Source organism: Python bivittatus, unplaced genomic scaffold (genome assembly GCF_059951505.1).
Source record: "Python bivittatus isolate LINGU-HERP-01145 unplaced genomic scaffold, Pbiv_v1 ctg000020_np1212, whole genome shotgun sequence".
Lineage (NCBI taxonomy): Eukaryota > Metazoa > Chordata > Lepidosauria > Squamata > Pythonidae > Python > Python bivittatus.
Window position 1 is genome coordinate 101,100,228 of NW_028277030.1, and position 20,902 is coordinate 101,121,129.

Consider the following 20,902-nt stretch of genomic DNA (forward strand, 5'->3'; position numbering starts at 1 on the left):
TTCACTTTATGTCTGCGTCACTTAGTGACAGAGTTGCTGGTCCCAATTGCGGTAGGTGAGGACTACCTGTAACTTTGATAATGGATATGTAAGCCAATATTATACTGAAAATTCCACAATTTATCCCAAATGCCCTTCAAATAGCCAAAGCTGCTATTTATGACAAAATGGGCTTGCATCCAATTGCATGGTGGTGTAATAGTGAATTTTAAACATGTATTTATAAATGTTTGTGGTCAATGCTTACTTTCAACATAGGGCCTGGACAAATGTTAATTAAATGGAACAAACCCATTACAACTTTTCCCATTTCTCCCATTTCTCATCTATTCCCTTTAAGAATGAGAACATTTTTTAAAAAAAAAGCTTCATTTTTATTGAAAAAATGTTAAAATAAATTACATTTTATAAAGTCTAATATTTACATACAGTGATTCCAGTGACAAATTAACAAAAAAGAACTGATCAAAAAAACCTTGTATCTCTTTATGTGATGGAGTGACAGAGATGAGTTCAAGATGAGTCAAACTGCTAGGCAACATTTATGATCAATAGGAGTCTTATGTATTGCTTTTTATTTCCAATTAAAGCAAGATGCAAAGAGTAACATCCTATAAACAAAAGTGATAAATCAGGCCACATTTAGGGATACAAGACAACAATAAGAATGCGCTGTGGTTTTATTATGTTTTGATAGATCCATTGCCAGCAATGGAGTTAATCATATCTGCAAAGAGAGGGCACTTTTCAACTTTTTTCATTCTTGCTTAACAATACTTTACTCTGTTCATTCGATGGCCCACTTTTAAACAGGCATGAGTGGTATAGTGCTTTACATAAACCTGTCACAGAAACTGAGTCAGAATTGTATTAAATATACTCAGAACAGTAAGAGTAGTTTTCTATTTTTTACCACTTTTACCATATAATTATTGAAAACAACTCCAGGAAATACTACCAGGGTTGATTAATTCTTGTCAGGGGAAAATTTTACTGAGTCAAAGGAAGACCAGTCGATCATCTCATTGCTTCAACTTCTGAAACAATCTTATTTTCCAATAACAGTTATAAAGCTTAGCTAACCAGGTTCTCAGTTTTTCTGATCCAGCTCACAATATTGGTTATGGGGCAAAACAAGAACAAAAAACAAGAAAAAGCAGCAGTATTAAGGCTTCATGATCCACAATTTATAGAGATAACTGGGAAGAACCCTCCCTTTTGTTTTGAAACACATGAATAATATTGACGCTCTGGTGCTTTTGATGGTTAGCAACAATCTCTCTTTTTAAATGCCTTCTGAAAACAACATTATATAACATGAGCCCAAAGCTAAGCTGGTTAGCTTTGTTAAACTGTATAACCCCCCCAATAAAAAACAGTAGTGGTCTGCAAACCTTACATTCCAGGGTGTTTCATATTATGCAAATTCTTCCCAAAATGTAGCCAAGAAGCCAGAGAATCAAAGGCACTTCAAATGCTATTGAACTTCCCCCATGAATCAATGCTTCTTTTAATAGTTACTTCATCAAATTCCACAGTCAGAACAAGAACTGTCTCCCCTGTCATCATCTTTCATTTATTTATTGGTCTGGGGCCATAAATAAAGACTCAGAATGAAACGACTAGTTTCCTTTAACACACCGAAAACAATCAGAATGGCAAGGAGGATCAGTTCTCTAACAGGTCCAAGCTACCACCATATAATGCCCGCTGGAAAACTGTACTCAAGGATAAAGGGCAATTGAACATATGATGCAGCTAATAAAGCTTTTCATGCACCTTTGTGCTAGTCACAGTGAGATACAGTAAGTACATTTTGTAATTTCACCTGTAGCAAGGCACAAAATGGAATTATTAAGAATTAAGGCTCTTATCAGCGGTCCAAGTGCTTGGAATAAATCTCCACTAATATTAATGAGATCTTCTCCCAAACATCAGGTGGAAAATCAAAGCCTAACTATCAATTTTATCTTGATTTCAAATTTAAAAATATGAAATTTATTTGACAGCTAGACAAGTCCCTAAAATTTTGGGGCATTTTTAAAGGAAGGTGTTAATAGCCTCTATATCAAACCTAAAGAGCAGCACCAAGCCTGAATTTTAGAAAGGACCTTATCTCTAGATGCAGAGCTGTTTCAAACTTGTATCATTTCATATCTGTCTGCCTGTGCAATCCAGCACATAAACAATGCAATGCAACAGTCACACCAAAAGCAGCAACGTACACTTATCATACACTCTCTTTTCTGCTCCTATACTATATTTAAACTGCCGTAAAACATTAATAACATTCATTTTACACATCATTGTGTACTTCTTTAGTGCAGAGACAAACCTTTCAGCCATTCATTTATGAAATATATCCAAGAATACAACATCAGCTTTACAAAGTTACCTTTAGGAAAGCTAGATATACTTTTGTCACATAGACATGGCACTAGTAGTACTCATTACGAAGAACCACCCAGTTAGAAATGTAACTGCAAGCCAGCACCTCTGGCTCTTTGAGCCTTTTGATGTTAAAGATGGTTTTACTGTATAGCAGTAAAAATCAACCTTCTCTTTCAAGGAGCTATCTAGTCAAATAGCTACCAAGTTTTTGAGAGCAACAATAGCCTCCTGAGCTAGAATTCAGCAATGGCTAAAATAATTATACAATCCATAGGGTAACACTGGCACATTCAATGAAATAACTGTATGAAAATACAACTGTTTGGGTTACCTGTTCATCAAGTTTCTGCAAACACTTCTACCCAGACTGTACACAGTTCCTAACAGGAATAGACCTTTTTTTTCAGCAAATATTTTAAAACTGTCTTTTCAAGAAGAGTTTACTAACAGGAGTGCATGGCTAGTCAGAGACATGTTTCTAAAGAGAATAGAATTCATCCACTCTCAACACAGAGGTCAACATTATAGTATATGAGTGGATTTGAATGTACCTTATTATTCACAATTAGTACTGCAAAGTTCCAATTGGCCTGTCCTACCATTTTAAATTCAGAAATCCTCTCCCCAAGTTTTCACTAGCCATAATTTTCAATCCACTTCCAGATTGAAGCACAGAACTATAACAGAAAGGTTTACACTGGAGTGACTTACAACTAAATCATCCAAGCAACTTTAGTACTTACACTGCTAGAATATTTTTGAGAATTGTTTTTCAGCGGAAAGTTACAAATTATAGGCAGTTTTCTACTTCAAAAATAATCCCAATTAATTGTGTCAGTTTTGTAGCAATATAAAAAGATAGATCAATTTTAATATGATAATTACATTTTGTTGCTTCTGCAACTTCTCATACTACGTCTCTTGTGTTAAGGGAGTTCATTAAAAATAAGCTAACACTTCAGTTTATTTAGAAAGCCAACTGAAATACTACAACAGTATTTCAGCTCATAACAAAATATTACCTATTCTAAAGTACCGGATGGAGTGGAGAACTTTATAGAAATGGAGCCACTGTAGTTATTATATCCTTCAGATGGAACTTCAGCTATTCAGACACTGATTCAAAAGCAGAGTTCCTTTAAACTTCATTTAGACCTATAAATGAAGTTCATTCAAGTATTTCCTCTAGAGTACAGATGGTGAAAGGGCACTTCTGATGCAAAAGAGGTTTGTCACTGTGCTTTTCTTCATTTTTAAACTTGTCCTCTATGTATCTTCTTGCACCATTCTGTTTTACTGTATTTCAAACATCAGTTATATGTGCTTTTCATGAACACCAGAAGCATTTGGAAATATTTAGTTTCTTGTATACACAAGATCCATATTTCCAGTAGACTGATCCTGTGTTTCAAGTTAGTATTTTTGTTCATGAACTTCAGCTCATAATTCAACAAAGCTAGTTTAACTTGATTAGACACTATTCAAGTCACCCATGTATCTCAACTCTGGCCTTCAGAATACTCTGCTCTTCCAGTTCAAGCATCCCTTAAAGGAGAATGAAGAGAGTTTTGTGGTGTGACTGATAAATCTATCAACAATTTCGGTTCTGAACCTCAGCATGATTTGTATTCAGTTTCTTCAGAGCTGAAGAGTTAGTGCAGTAATCCAAGGCAATCATGGCCTGCAATCAACCCAAACCAGTCTGACTGCAATCTTAAGAGCTTTACTCCAGCATGGAAGGAAGGAAGGAAGGAAGGAAGGAAGGAAGGAAGGAAGGAAGGAAGGAAGGAAGGAAGGAAGGAAGGAAGGAAGGAAGGAAGGAAGGAAGGAAACAGGCCCAATAATTCTAGGCTTTTTTCCCTCTTAAATTCAAGAACCACCAACTCCCTAAGGAACCTTCAAGGTTCTAGAACAGTTATTTCACAGTGAGTAAAATTCATCAAGAGATAAAATCCAGGCAACAAGTATTTTCAGTTTGCTAACAGAAGGAAATAGTGGAAAATATCTGATAGGATATTCCTTCTTCACTTACAGTTGTTGGTTCAAATCGTTACCTATTCAAAACTTGCATCATATGATTTCAAGAAACCCCCTCCCACCTTTCTCACGTTGCAGCATTTGCAGTATTTGTTGTGTTATACTCATTCATAAGCTGTTCATAAGGCACTGATATCTCCATCTCATTACTGGTAAAAGTAGATCCATCAGAGGATGGAAATTTCATCAGTTTCTGGGGGCTTTGAGGTTCCTCTGCAAGATTGTCATCCACAGAAGACTTTGAAGTTTCCTCATCATCTGAAAGGTCCTCCTCTTCATCCTCATCCTCATTTACAAATGTTATGTTGGCATTTTCAAAAATCAGAGGTCGATAATCCCGCGAATCCCATGCCTCCCCTTCTTCTTCGCTGATCCGGTCCAGCTGATTTACAAACACGTTGCCCTCAATTGGGCTATCCCCAAGACGTTTGTCAGTCAAATGCTTCATAACATGATAGTTTTGCTGTCCAATAGAAACCTTATCATAATCAAACATATTGTTCCTTGTGTACATCACTTTGAGGTCTTTGTTGGTATGTTGTAAGGTTGGGTTGGCTTGCTCTGAATTTAGAATTTTGTCACTGCTTGTTTTTAAAGCCTTCTTTCCAATCTGCTTAATGAGATCATTGTAACTTTCTTCCTTTTTGGAAAGGAAACTGAATATGTTGATATCTTTTGTGTTAGACATCTGAAGAGCTTTTTTGGTGGGAGAGTGATTTTCAAAGGACTCCTTTCTTTTTTTCCTTCGTTTCTTGATTGCTTTGTGAACCTCTACAAACATGCTGACTTTCCAGTTGACAAACAGTGAAAGCCAAGCAAGGCCTAGGTAGATCCACAGCTCCACAAAATATCTATAGAGGGAGTGGTAGTTTATATTTGGATTCACACCTAAAAGGAAAAAAGACAGCATAAGAAATATAAATTCAGTTACCATACATCTGTATGTGTGCAATTGAGACAGAAATTTGTTAACATTACTAAAAACTCAACATTTTCATGGATAGGTTGTACTTATGGAGCACTTATCAGAAGTTTCTGAAAATCTCTGGAAGTCAAGCTCATGCCCTTTTTGTGACTTCAGTAGTCAAATGGTATACTGAGTGAGGCTCAGCTATCAAGCTGAGACCTGACTATTCTGGAAATTACGAAGAAAAGCATTCAAAGTTCGTTAACTAAATGGTTATACAGAGTTAGAGTTTTGATTATTTCAGTATCAAACATACACAAATAATAAATAACATTTTATAATCTAGGCTTATTTATTTGTCAAGTGGCCTACAAGTTTAGACAATGCAAGGGTTTCAGATATCATCTGTCTTAGAGGAAGCAGAACAGCAAATACAGTTAGTTCCATGGTTGTTCCCTGAGCTAATTTTTCATTCTGTCTTTCCCCCTTTTTTTTTTTTTGTCTGAGCCTCTGCATAACACAGAGACCAACGTATTAGTTAATCTTAATTGTCATTACTTGTAATACTGCTTATTCCTATTGGCATATTTTAAAACCACTAAAGACTAACAAACTGCTGAAAACTCACAAAATATTCATGTTAGAAGCTACTCAGATGACAGGCTTATTACTGACCAGCAACGTAGTCTCCAAATCCTATTGTGGTAATGGTGATGAATGAGAAGTAGAGGCCTTCAATATAATCCCATTCCTCAGTCATCATAAAAACGAACGGAGGAAGAACCAAGTGGACTAGTATGCCCCAAATGATGAAGATAGCTGTGCAAGTAATTTGTGCCTTTCTCTGTAATAAATGGAAGAAGAAGGGAAGAAGGATTAATCATACAGTGCCTTTAGCAGATTTTTTCCCCATATTTAGAAAGTCCATCCTATCATATTTCTGATCCACTAGATTGAAATGCTGTCTTGCAGCAACAACAAAATAACTGTAAGCTATACAAAGGAAGTTGCTATTATTTCTGGCTATTTTGTGCAGACAGAAACAAGGCTGAAAATTTCCACTTTACTTCCTGCTTCATGTGTGGGCATGAAGTCCCATATGGTGGATTAACACCATGTCATTTTTGCTTGGTGAAGTGTTTGCATTGATTCCATCCATTCCTACTTCATCAACTATAATAATAAATTATACCAATCCCTTGGGAAATGCCCTTTTCATAGACAGTTTTATAATTTCAAAATGTCCATATAAAGGTTCTTACACACATTTCACTACTGAAAAATGATATACCAGATGCATTTTCCAAAACTGTTACCGTATAAAATATGATCTGTTAAATCAAGGTAATATTCAGGCTTAGAACATAAGCAGTGCCCTGCTGGACTGGACCCAAGGCCCATCTAGTCCAGCAGTCTGTTCTCACAATGGCCAATCAATTGCACAAGGAAGCCTGCTAGTTTCCCAGCAGTTGCCTTTAGACACAGTCACATTGCCATCAGAGCTATAGCTACTGATCCTCATGATTTCTATGAATTGGTCCAACACATTTTTGAAGCTAGCCAAGCTGGTAGTCAGCATCTCATCTCAAAGTTCCAAAGTTCAATTAACATTATGCAAAAAAGTTTTCTTTTGCCTGTCCTGATTCAATTTCACTGGGTGACCGCTGGTTCTTGTACTTTGGGAAGAGGAAAATAGTTTCTCCTTGTCCACTTTATCCACATCTTTCATAATTTTGCACACTTCAATTATGTCCCCTCTCACTCACTTCCTTTCTAGACTAAAAAGCTTCAAATGTCACCTTTCCTCATAGAGAAGCTGCTACAGTCCCTTGATCATCTCAGTTGTCCTCCTCTGGAACCTTCTCTGGCTCCTTTATATCCTTTTTGAGGTCTGGCGACCAGAGCCAGACACAATATTCCAGATGCAGTTGCAACATTGATTTATATAGGAGTATTATGATATTGGCTTGGTGAATGTTGCAGTAAAATCTTAATTGTTAGCCTGTTCTGGTATACCATCAACTTTCTTTTTAGCCAAGGAAGTTATAACTAGCACCAAGGAACAGGAAACGAAGAACTGACATAGCAGAAAAGCAGAGGTTGGACAAGATGACCAGAACATAAATACACTGTCTGGTTGAGTAAGCGGAATCCTCAAATCTAGGGAATTTAAAGGAGAAGAGAAAAATGGAAATCCTCTGAAACCACATGGCTGCAACACAAGAGCAAGGAAATGGCACACAATTTAAGCAAATTTGTTTTAGACAGTATTCTACCTTCTTACATTATAGACCATGCTACTCATCAAATTACTTGCTATACAACAGCTACTACAGAAAATGTAGTGGCAGTTCTGGCCCAAATAATCCAAAATTATGAAGAATTTTGTGTTTAACATAAATTATAGCTATTTTAGTTTAGTTTCCCCCCCCCCCAGGGCAAAGATATGGCTTGCCATCTTTTTTTAAAAAAAAATTAAAATCAGATTAAATATTAGTTGGGATTTAAAGGTCCTAGAGAATTTTCCCCTAAATTGGGTCTACTCCAGATGGTTTATAGTCCACTTCCAATACTCCTCACCCAATGTGGTGAATTACATCCATCATGTGGGGAAGCAATTTAAACAGAAATTCATTCCATACCAGGCTTACTCCTCTCTTTGTCAAGAACTGGCCCAGTCTCTTGGCACGACCACCGAAAAATTTCCCCAAAGCACTGATCCACGTTAAGCAGAGCGGAACGCCAAAAAGTCCATAAAATATACAGAAAAGTCGCCCAGCTGAAGTTTTTGGAGCAACATTTCCATAACCTGAAAGAATATTGTGATAAAAAGTTAGCCATGCTGGGAGAGTCATGTTTGGTAAGAGGTGTAATTTCTCTTTTATCATCAGATGCTTGGAAAATTATAGAAGTTATTCACAGATGATATCAGGTGTTCTGATTTTGGATTTGCTTCTATCATGTAAAACATGGTCATTTAGGATTTATGACTAATAGCATCACTGATATCTACAGTATCACACAGTTGGGAATATTTATAGCAAGGGATAAAAGAGTGTTGACCTGAACAAAGAATTCGATTATTTATCTTGTAAATTACAGAAGCATTTTTTCTTTAAAAAAGGGCTTCTAGCTCTGAAGATTCTTTTGAAAATGAAAATGAAAGAGTGACATTTCAGACAGTAGTCAATAAACCTGCACCTGCAAGATGCTGACTGAAGCATTCCTGCTTTTCTCTCTACCTTCTGTAGATTTCATAGACTCTTCTTGTTTGAGTACTGGCCCAGTACTACCAGCTTCTCAGTGAAAACTTCTAATTGTTCCACAATGCATCAAACTGGAGGGAAATGACCTATCACAATGGACCCCAATTTACAGTATATTATATTGTTTTATTATATTGTTTCAGATTCTCTCAACAACTTCTCGGCAAAAGAGAGAAACAGGACTTAGGCAAAATGAAAATAAGCTAAGAAAGAGCCTTGGGATCAGAGTGACCATTTATTATTAAGAGATTGATTATGAGCCATCAAGTCAGTGTGGACTCTTAGCAGTCACATAAATAGATTTTCTCCATGATGATCTGTCCCTAACCTGGTCTATCAGGTCTCCCTATGGTGACTCATTGCCACTGTAACTGACTTTATCCACCTTGCTGCTGACTGTCCTCTTCTCTTTCCTTCCACCATTCTCAGCATTATGACTTTCTCCAGAGACCTAGGTCTTTGCATAATGTATCCCAAGTAGGATAATTTGAACCTGGTCATTTGTGCCTCAAGTGAGAACTCTGGGTTGATTTGTTCAATGATTTGTGCCTTGAGTGAGAACTCTAGGCTGATTTGTTCAATTATCTATTTGTTTTGCAGCATCTGAGTATGTTTTCCAAGGCCTTCACGGCTGCTTTACCAAGTGCTAATCTGTGACATATTTCTTGACTACTTGTTCCTTTATTATTGAAGGTTGATCCTAAAAGGCAGAAGGTACTGCCACTTCAATATCTTCACAGTCAATTCTAAGGCTAGTTATTCTACCTGTTGTCATTAGTTTAGTCTTCTTTATATTTAATTTTAGTCCCATTTTTTCACTATGCTCCTTAACTTTTATTACTAGAGCTTGCAGATCCTTTGCACTTTCAGCTATCAGGGTAGTGTCATCAGCATAGTACAAGTTATTGATGTTTCTTCCCCCAATTTTACAACCATGATCATCTTCTTCCAAACCAGCTTCCCTTAATATACATTCAGCATATAGGTTAAATAAATAAGGGGAGAGTATACAATCTTGCCTCACTCCTTTGCCAACCTGGAGCCAATCTGTTGCTTCCTGACCTGTATAAAGGTTTCTCATGAGGACAATGGAATGTCCTGGGATTCCCATTGTTCTAAGCACATTCCACAACTTGACATGATTGATACAATCAAAAGCATTTCTATAATCAATGAAGCACATGACGACTTGTTTTTTGTATGTACTTTGGCTTTCTCAATTATCCAGCGTGCATCAGCAATAACATCTCATATTCCTTGGTCTTTTCTAAAGCCAGTTGAACATCTGGCATCTCCTTTTCCATATAGTGCTCTAATCTCCATTGGATGGTCCTAAGCATTATTTTGCTATAGCATGTGAAATTAAGGCTATTGTATGATAGTTTACACACTGTTAAATCTCTTTGGGGGGTATTGGAATGTAGATTGACCTCTTCTAGTCAGTTAGCCACTGTGTCATCCTCCAGATTTGCTGGCATAGCTTGGTTAGAACCTTGACTGATTCTTCTTCTGTTGCTTGCCATATTTCAGTGGGTATTCCATCAGTTCCTGTAGCCTTCCAACTCGGTAATGACCAGAGTGCAGATATAACTTCACCTTCTAGTAATTATTAGGAGGCACAGAATATAAAAATGTTGTTTTGGTTTCCTTGAGTTGTTAATGGGAAGTCTTGGAAGAGAGGAACTGTCGCATATATTTCAAATTGATTTTAATAATAGTAACAAATGAAACATGGTACTTTATTTGATTTAGCAGCAAGGTTTCTAATTCCCCTCTCCCACTTTCCCTGCCCAGTCTGTTTTCCAGCACTATGTGTGTCCTGCATCAGAACAAACAAATTGTGACTCTTTTTTGTTTTTTCTGTATCTTACAGGGATAGCACAAAAGCAAACCAGAAAAAAATGTCATCCAACAGTTCCGTTATCATATTTATTCTGCAGTTTTTCCATCAAAGTCAGCAACATCTTGATACAGCAAGGAAAACATTTCTTCCTAGGGTATTGTAAAACCACCATCTTCAAATACATAGCTTCTGAAAAGTAATCTGCTCACAAAACAAATGGCTATATATTTAGGAGGAGAAGCATATGGATTGAGAGGTCTAATTATGAGGCACTTCTATGGAAGAAAAATATTGCCATAAAAACCTCTATCTTGCCCTGGGCTTATACTGCTTTCTTTCCCTACGTTTTCCATAGTAGATTGATTCAAAGTTAGTCAACAGAGAAGCTGTTCCTACTAGGGAAGGTGATTATACCTGCGTCTCTAAATTGCTGATCTTAAAAAGACAAAGAGAGTTTGAGATCTAGAGCAGTGTTCCTCAACCTTGTCAGCTTGGAGATATGCGGACTTCAATTTCCAGAATTCCCCAGCCAGCCATGCTGGCTGGGGAATTCTGGGAGTTGAAGTCCACACATCTCCAAACTGACAAGGTTGAGGAACACTGCTCTAGAGGACTGCCAAACTAAGACAGCAGAGAATCAGCCTCACTAGTGTCTTCCAATGTTTCAGTTTTGTCATTTTCTTAAATAGTATTTCCCCATATTCTTTAATATATACATGAATCTCCCATATGGACAAATTGATACTTGCCAATGGTTGTAATCACTGTAGCAGCAAAGATGACAGCATTGGGCCAGTTCCAGTAATTAAATGTGTCATTAGCATCAATTGAAACCCCTTGCCCAGCAGCTTCTGAGACCACCTATAAAAAAATGATACAAGTCACTCAAAACACAGCAAAATATGATGTTATTAAAAAAAGAAAAAGAAAATGTGCTTTCTCAATCCTTCATATGTTTGTTGTCTAATGAAAAATATGGCCATGGTAACTAGTTTTAAATTGCAAAAGAAAATGCATTTGCTACCAGCACAAAAACACAATGTTTAATAATTGTGGATTTTGGAAACTGGATAGAAAAGCAATATTCCATCGTAAATCATTTAATTCTGAACTCACTTGGAAAAATGTAATACAATTCCTATATGCAGAAACTAGTAACCTAAATTTGAAGGGCGTCTGACTGCTGTTATTGTTGTTTAAAAACAACCAATATCACCACCACCTCCAGGCCAGAGCATGAGCATGGCAAATGGAGACTTCTGGCAAAGTTGCTAAAAAAAATAATAATAAAAACAATAAAAGCACAGTGGAGTGCCTGTATACTCGATCTGCTTGGATAAGCTCACATAAAATTGGACTTTTCCAAGTTATTTTTCTTTGCTTCATTTCCTAAATGAATTTTATACTGTCAGCTCAAATTTCAAAGATCAAACTGTCTCTTGATATTTGAGAAAGGACAAATTATACTTTGTTACTCATTACTGAAATGTGATTATTAAAAGCAAACTAAGTTCCGTGATTGTTAAAGCATTCAGTGTTTCAAGCATTTATCCAGTAACGTTATTTCAGAAATTCAACTACTGCTCTGCACAGTCATTACTCTGAGACAACTTACACCATTTCTTATTGTCTTATTTATTTTAAATGCACAGCCACCATTTCTCCAGGAGCTCCAGGCCCATGGGGATCAACCTTATTTTGTTCCCACTATAGTAACTCGGTGGGGTAGGATATGCCACTGGCCTGGAATCATCCAATGAGTTTCCATGGCTGAGGGTGGATTTGAAACTAGTCTTCCTGGTTGTACTCCAACAGTTATCCATTACATCATTGTGCTAGTTCTCTGAGGGAGGTGTGTATGTGTATATATTTCCAGCAGAGAGAAAAGCAGTGTAGTCTAGTGGTTGAAGCATTTGATTGGGCCTGGGAAGACTCCATTTTAGGTCTTATTCAGCCACATCGTTTACTGGATGACTGGGCCAGACACTATCTCAGCACCAGCTACTTCACAAGATTTTTGTTATGGTGATAAAATAAGGTTAGACTTCCACACATACCACCTTAGGCTTCAGAAAATGGTGGGACAGTAATGCCACAAAATAAACACATCATAAAGCCAGTGAAAAGGAATGAAACAGACTTGCATAATTTCTTTAACCTTTGCTTTAGGTAAAGATTTAATGGAGGCTGAAACCGAAAAGGGTGATTTGAATGAAACATGCAAATATGACTTGCAAAACAAGCCACATCATTCGCTCCACAGTAGAGCATATATGGAAACTTCAGGCAATTCCTGTAACATACCAACTCTTATACTTCCCGCATATGTTAAGCCCTACCTTCACTCTCTATTCAGCGATGAACAGGTAACACTGATTATAATGCCAAAGCCTTCATGCAGAAACATCTGATAATTATAATCTGCCTCATAGTTCAGGGTCAGATAACACATTGAGCACAAAGGATGGCTTTGTAATAAGACAGAGAAGATTAAGCGGAAGATAAGAATAAAGTTAATATCAGAACAAAATGCAAGCCCAGCCAAGAGACTATTTCTATAGTCAGGTCAGGCACAAGTGACATTGTTGAGTTGCTATGTCCTCCACTGCAAATAGAGTGGCCAATGGACAGGGATGGTGGAGCTGTGGGCCAGTATCAACTGAAAGGGTCTCCACTCCCCACCCCCTTACCCCATTCCTGATTCAGAAGGGATAGCTAAATACATTAATAGGCAAATCGATGATGTCATGGCTTTGGTGACTTTTCATCATGCACTTTTTAAACAACTATAGCAGATATAAGGATTCAGTTTGGCATGATCTATGCCACCCGGAATCATATGAAGAATTGCTTTGCATTAGCCACCTTGCTGTGCACAACAGTATCCACCCAATTATATTGACTCCTCATACTACTATACTGCATGTGTGAATGGCAAGAGCTACTTTGCTAAGTTCCCGCTGTATCTATAGTTACAATGCCACAAATGGTATTAATTAAAAGGTGAGGAAAATAAAAACAGCATGTGAACTTAAGACTGACACTAGTACCCCCACAGCAAGCTATATTTATTATTATAAAAGCCAAACCACCTCAATATATAAATACCTTGTGCAAGATGTTTAGACATCACTTTGGCCATTTCAGCTTTTAACACACCAGGACTAGCAGAGTCAGTGCAGACAGATGTGAAAAATAATTATTTTCTGACAAGCACACGGCTGTACCTCTGCTTTGTTTCTATTTTACTGCTAGCCATTAAATTAGAAAAACTGTATTAAGCAGAAGTAAATTTCACTGGGCTTTATTTGATTTATGTCAGTTTTAACCGTTAACAAAGTTTCCACCCAAACGGGTTCGCTCTGATTTCTTATCCACGAAATAGCTGAAACAATCTTTAAGTGTTTGTGTTGCAGGGTAAGAGGTGGAAAGCATAAATCAGCAGATGGAAAGGAAGAGCCTATCATTTCAGTTCACATCCTGAGAAAGCTACAGGGCCAACTCTCTTCATTGCTGTGTCAACATTTCACAAGTTTACACTCACAGCTGTTCCTCTGCCAAAGATGCACCTCCCTCTGGTCCCCATTGGCACACTTTGACTTAGGATGAGCTGTGGCCTTGCTTGACACTGCTTTCATTATATTTCCCACATATTTTAGCTATAGTACATCTTAATGTGAGATTGAAGCAACAAAAATAATTTCATAATGCACAGAATACCCATAACAATTCAGGATACTTCTGACAATTTGTAGCCTGGAACAGAACAAGCATTGTCCTATTGTTGCTTTTAAAAGAGAATCTAGTTATCATTATGATATCTAGATTTTTTTTTCTAAAGTTCTTTCAGGTTTTATAATCTGGAAACTTCAAAAAAAAATCAAAAGTGTACATTTATGGCAATTATAGAAAGCTATAGGAGAGATGTAATATTCTTCTTGGCTGAAAGTATTTCCCTCATAGATTTTTCTTGCAAACTTCATGCTTTGACTAAGCCATTGCTATTTGTAGGAGATCCCCTCCTGAAAAACCATGCTTTTTAAAATATTATATTTAAACTTCTTCAGATTCTTAGAAATTCAGTACACTGGCTATATTTTGCCATTTTCAGTCTGATCAGGAGACAGCCGAAGAAGCTGTTCTATAGATTTGTAAAGTAATTCTGTATTATGGGAAGCAGTAGCAAAACCACAATGATTTCCAGTATACAGCTATGAGTATCTGTCCAATGCATGTTTAAAGCCACATGGCAATCCATTCGCATGACTAAATCACAGAGCCCTTATAATTTGAGTTTCATGCTTTATAATTCTTGTTATCCACCCTAAACCTTTAAGGAAATACAAGTTAAGTTTAAATAAATTCTAGTCAAAGGAATACAGTCCAACGGGATTCTTTTTTGAAAGTAAATCTTTTAGCCATGCTATCTGCTGCACAGAATGCCTTAGGATACATATACAATCTTGAGACAGACTTGGCATATATAATCTTATCACTCTGAGGTTAAAATAAAAAAAAAAAACACAGGATAGAAAAAAGGCATTACATAATGCAGAAGCACGTAGCGGAGTTGAGTTGAAAAAGTTCTGCACTGTGTTGAAGGAGCATAAAATAATTTAGTATTCATATAAGCAAGCACTGTATGGAAATACTTATTTTAGGTCTGTGAACTCTCACTGTACAAATTACTGAAAGAATAAATCACAGGCAGTATTTTGGGAAGTGGCAGGGAGAGCTAACACCCTGAATTCTGGAAACATTGGCTAGTCTTCCGAACAGTTTTTAAGGTTTCAACAAAACAATAAAGTAAATCCTCAATTTAACAGACTAACGGAAAAAGGGCTGTCCACTGGAGCTGACTGTTAAATGGCAAATTGGATTTTGAATGCATAAAATGTATGTAAAATGCTTGAACATTATCTGCACTGATATGCCAAAATGACAACCTTGATTGTTGCTTTAGACAAGTCTGTTACTGACTAAAATTTAAATGTTGTTTGTTATATCCAAAGTTCTTCTGAAAAGGTTCATGAAAACAAGGGTTTACTGTAAATATCTTCTAACTTCTCATGGCTATAAACTTCCTTGAAAGATATGTGGTACATCCCTTAACACTTGGAACATTTATGTGACTAGCTGCCAAAGTGGAGGCACCAAGCTTAGCCAAAATTTTCTCATGAAAGGCTGCTGTTTTTTTAAACAGTTGTTACTAGGGCACTATTATCTAAAGTTATATTGGTGCAGTCAAAATTCTAATCAGCTCAGTTAAAGCAGAATATTACAATGGACATATAAAACTTGTTACATTATAGCTCCAACAGGTTTCACGAGATTATGTTAATAGCTTTACCCCTTGGCATAAGGAAGTTTACATGCCAATACAAGTAGGATCAACAGCACAAGCAGCAATAACATGAGTTTCTTAGTGCCAAGAAAAAGCTATACTGAAGGCATAAAATAAGTGTTTGACTCCAGAATTCCATATAGGATTGCCTGAATATTTACCAGTTAATACTTTTAGGGCAGTTACGTTTTGTGATATTTAAAGTACTGCTCAAACCTTCCTCTCCTCCTCTCCCCAATGTTTTCTCAGAATTTAACTCAGGAGGCCCCAGTCCCTTGTGACTGGTGGGTACATCTGCAATTTATAGACTCACAACATTATTGACATAGGGGACAGCTGCCAATTCACCACAGGGCTGTCATGGCGGATATGCCAGTTACAAACCATCAGTTTCCTGGATGGCAAGCTAGTGAATTTGTTCCCCAATGTACTCTCTAGTCCTCAAGATGTCTTTTTCCCTGGCAGGAAGGCCCACTTCCCAAGAAAGCACTGAGGTGTAACAACCTACTTTTATATTCTATTGCAGCAATGACCGCAGGATATGGCACTTTTGATTAAAGTAGTATTTTTAGGCAGAGCAGTGAGCATGGCAGGCATCTGAGATGTAGTCTCCAATACAGGTAGTCCCTGGGTTCAGAACGCCCAGTTTAAGGAAAACCCATAGTTTAGAATGGAGCCTAATGTAGCAAAATTTGAGTTAAATACACAATGATTCAAGTTAAATACACAAAGGTTCAGATTCATTACACAACACCATTTATACAGTTTTATACAATCATGCTGCTCTGGCTTACATACAAATTTGACTTAAGGACAAACCTTAGGAACGGAACTTGTTCTTAAACTGGGGACTACCTGTACACTGGGCCTCATATATTAAGAGTCCCAACCATCATTGTTGAGCATTTTTTTCTTACTCTGCTACTACTAAGGCCAATGAAGCAAATTAAGTAGGCACTTAACTAAAATTACAGACATTTTGGTCTGTAGGGCAAGCAAAGTACACACAAACTGAGAGGAATCACAGTGCACTGTGGGCTATGTCAAGCTAACTTGGAACTGGAAAACTAGAAACACTTTGCCATTTTAGAGAAGATGATCACAACAAAATCCATTTCTTCATATTGTACAAATTGACACTGTGGGGGCAGGAAGGAACCCTGTAGGAACCCTAAACATTTTGCCCATTTTTCAATCCTGTATCAAACTGTTAAAATGGAAAATATTAGCTTTGCTTGCTATTCTGATATGGCAGGATTTTTGGTCCTCTTTTTAAACTGCTCACACAATTAAGCCATTTCATTTAGTATGAATACCATGAGGTTCATATTCAATTATCACAGATATTTCTCCCAATATTGGGCAGATATTACAGAAAATGAGCTACTTTAGTAATGGTTAATTAGTAGCTCACATCTGAATGGCAAAGTAATTCCAGTGACTTGTTTCTAGTTACTTACCAGTGTTGTGATATGTAATGGATTCAATTTTAGTTCTACTGGAAACAAAGCTAATTGACAGATTTAAGTTTACATCTTCCTTCAGAATTCATAATGTGTGTTGGGTACAAACTACTATAAAACTTGGCCACGCGTTAGGAACCTAGGCAGTATAGTCTGCATAAATGTGAATTTCAAGAAGTTAAGCCACCCGTGTTATATTAATATGAAAGTTACTGCATTTTGTTTTGTTAGAAAATTTCATTGGTATTATCCTGTACAAGTGTACTCAGATTCCACAATATGATCCGCACACCAAAGTTAGGCTGTAGCTGGTTCCCCTTTTTTAATATGTGGCTCAACCACACTTCATGTTTCTTCGTTTTCCCCCTTTTTCTGTTTGCATATTACACATTCAGAAAAATTTCACAAGTTCTGCATGCATAAAGATTTTTCCAGTATTCATTTAAACTAGTTTCATATATTCAGTCTTTTCTATCATAATATATGTAGGGCTACTTAGATCATAAAGTCCCCCCCCCTTTTTTTTTGTAGAAAAACACATAAATACTGTAAGCATAAAATTTTTGTTCAACAATTAAAGCATTCTGAATTATATATTTCCTATATTTTGTAAAATGGGGACAGACCCAGATGAGCAACATGCAACATAAAATTTGACTACCAGCATAACATAAAACAGAGGGAATTTGTAGAGTTGCTCTGTACTCTTTGGTTCAGTAGATATCTGAAGCACATATCTATTTTATCTGGAATATTTGGTTTATTAAATTTAAAACATTTATTAGCTACCTTGCTGCAGCTTGATAAGCATCCTATAAAAAGTAAAGGTAAAAGTACAACTTAAAAACAAACTGCAATTTTACAGTTTTAAAAACAGCATAAAGTAAGTATAAAAATGAAAAGATTTGGACAGAAAAAATTAAGACAGGCTTAGAAGGCCCCTTGAAAATCTGTATGTCTTCATATTCCTCAGACAACCAAAATCTATACACATGAGCAAACTTCCTTACACACGTACTTATAGGATGGGGATTATCATGTGCAAATGGAAGGTGCTGGATTGAGGGAATCACACACACATACAACATTCCAAGTCTTTCTTCCCCCTTCCCCAATTTGGCTGCAGAGCTTCATTTTTTAAAAAAAATATGGACAACATATGTTGGACTGTAGCCATATTTGTTATGATGACACTCTAGAATTGTCCCAATTGAAGCTATTAGTCCTAGGAGGAAAGTCTCCACTGCATTTTCAAGTTAGAAATGTAGTATGTTATCTAAAACATATTAAAAGTGAATATATTCTAGTTTATGTTTGTGTTTTCCTCAGGTTTAAAATCTGCTTTTTTACACTTGCTTCCAAATCCCTTGCTAGTTTAAGATATGAAAAATTCTGTGCCTCAGTCATCTAATTATAGAAACATCCTAATGTCAATAAATTAGCCAATTTCCACAAAACTTTCCAAAAGCATGGGGCCTGGATATGGAATTAGGTGAAAACTTATAACATTGTTCATCTCTCAGCAGCTTTTAAAAAACCTTCAGTTATTTTAAACAGAAGACAGTAGCAACACAACAAAATAGGACAGCAAGTGTGTCCAGCCACCTGCAATTCAGTCTTTCCTTTGATTTTATCACAAGCCCCTTTGAGAGGGAAAGAGAGATCGAATAAGAAAAAGAAGGGAATCCAGGAATTGGATGACAGGTGTCCATATGGGTCTCCATAAATTCATGTCACAACAATAGCTCACCACTGAGGCAGACGCTTCTCCTCCCGCAAGTGTGAGGAATCACATGACATTAACTTTTTTTTCAAGAATCACAGAAAAATATTTAAGGATGGACCAAGTAAAAGTTGCAAAAAGGAACAAGAACAGAGCTGATGTAACCTGCACCTCTCTTAAGTTCAACTGGTGTCAGTACCCTTTTAGGCATTTCACATAAAGTCAAATATATGTAAAATGTGCACAAGCAAATTAATTCCCAGGTATTATGGCTGCCTCAAAGTATATTCAAATCATAAACATATGATCCTTGATTACTGTCTATCCCAGATTCCCACACCAGGCATAAATGGAAATGTTATGAACCTTCATTTGGCCTCCCAGACCCCAGCTGTTTGCATAGTAGCACATGATCAGGGTCAAGAGCAAGCAACCAAGGAAGCAACTCTTATAAGTAGCTTCAGGCACTTGACATACTAACCTCTCAATGATTCTAGAAAATTAATGTAGCATGGCTGATAATTTTTTCTCTGGTCCCCGCTCCCCCCCCCCCCTTATAATATTATTTGAAATTCAACTTCACGCTTGGATTTTCTGGAACACTCTATGACCTTTGGATAAGAGAAAACAAAAGATAAACTCAAGCTAGATGCTAGAATTCATTGCCCCCTACTGGGATTTTACACTTTCATTTAGCTGGTATTTATGAAAAAACAAAACTGAAAGATGCAATGGACAAAAAAACAAAAAAAAACCCAACAAAAACAGGATATCACTCAGTATTCCTTTGTGCTTGCATTTAGGAAATAAGAGATCATTAATTAAAAGTTGAAAAACCTCACAAACATTCTCATCTGAGAATGAGTTGCATATAGCTAATCCAACATCAGCATGAAATGTTTATTATTGGTCAAGTGTATTATTGACCAAAATATATTCAAGAGGCATTTCCTGTTTTGATTATTTGTTTCAGCCAAAAGCTTCAAAGCAACCTCTCAGTAAATTTAGTCCCATAAATCCTGAAATCTTTAAGACTTCATCAGATTTTTAAAATCTTATGTGGCATTGGAATCCTTTTATGTATTTTACCACCCCAGAGGTTACTGATAACCCCAATCAAATGGGAAATGTTTGTTTACTCTAAATTTGTTATGACTAAAGTTGGACTTAACATATTCTATAGATCAGAGATTTGCCACTTCTTGAAACAACAACATAACAATCTATTGTATGTTAACTGGCATACAAATTCAGTTTACCCTTCTATTTTAATGGATGAATTTTAGTTTCTTTTCCTAAGGATGTGGAACAGTTATTCAAAGAAACAAGGCTAACCATAGACCAATGGCCATTATAAAAATGAGCCCATCTTCACTGATAAGTTGAGGTTTTGGCAGAAGTTATAAATGCTTCCTCAAAATGCTTGTTCTAACCCCTTTAAAGAAAGCAGTATACAGCTATTTTTAATAAGTTGTCATTGTTTGGAGGATAGATACTTTCTAAGTATCTCAGAATATATTTTTAATTGCTTTAATATACAAAGAGACTGAAATAAACATGGACCATAAATGAGCAAAAACTACAACAGGCAAAAGAAAAACAGAATCAACAAAAACCTTATATATAAGGTCATTCAGTCCAGTTTTCAAACATTGTCCACTCTGAACAATATTGATCAGGCTTTCCATTACTCTGGTAGAATATCAGTTCATAACCAGAAAGTGAAGACATATCACTGATTGTCAGGAAATCTGGGGCCACACTGCCTTTCCAACACAGAGCAGTAATCTTTTCTGCTGTGCCCCATGCTCACTCAGTGTATAATGGTTCATCAAATGGTAAAGTTCAAAAATGTGGTATATAATTCAAAAGTACACTCCCACCTTAAACCGTATTGATTTCCATAATACCATATCACAAATCCAAGG

At 36.6% G+C, this 20,902-nt stretch overlaps 1 protein-coding gene across 1 annotated transcript in view; it reads right to left on the minus strand.

Annotated features, from left to right (window-relative positions):
- Window positions 1–371: 371 nt before the first annotated feature.
- Window positions 372–20,902, minus strand: part of KCNK5 (potassium two pore domain channel subfamily K member 5) — a 37,156-nt gene continuing 16,625 nt past the window's right edge. Inside the window, exons 2-5 of the mRNA XM_007429384.4 lie at window positions 11,194–11,305; window positions 7,978–8,144; window positions 6,011–6,179; window positions 372–5,316 (exon numbers count right to left, since the gene is read on the minus strand). Of these exons, the coding sequence (XP_007429446.1) occupies window positions 4,496–5,316; window positions 6,011–6,179; window positions 7,978–8,144; window positions 11,194–11,305 (1,269 nt within the window). The 3' untranslated portion in view covers window positions 372–4,495. The remainder of the gene's footprint in view (window positions 5,317–6,010; window positions 6,180–7,977; window positions 8,145–11,193; window positions 11,306–20,902) is intronic.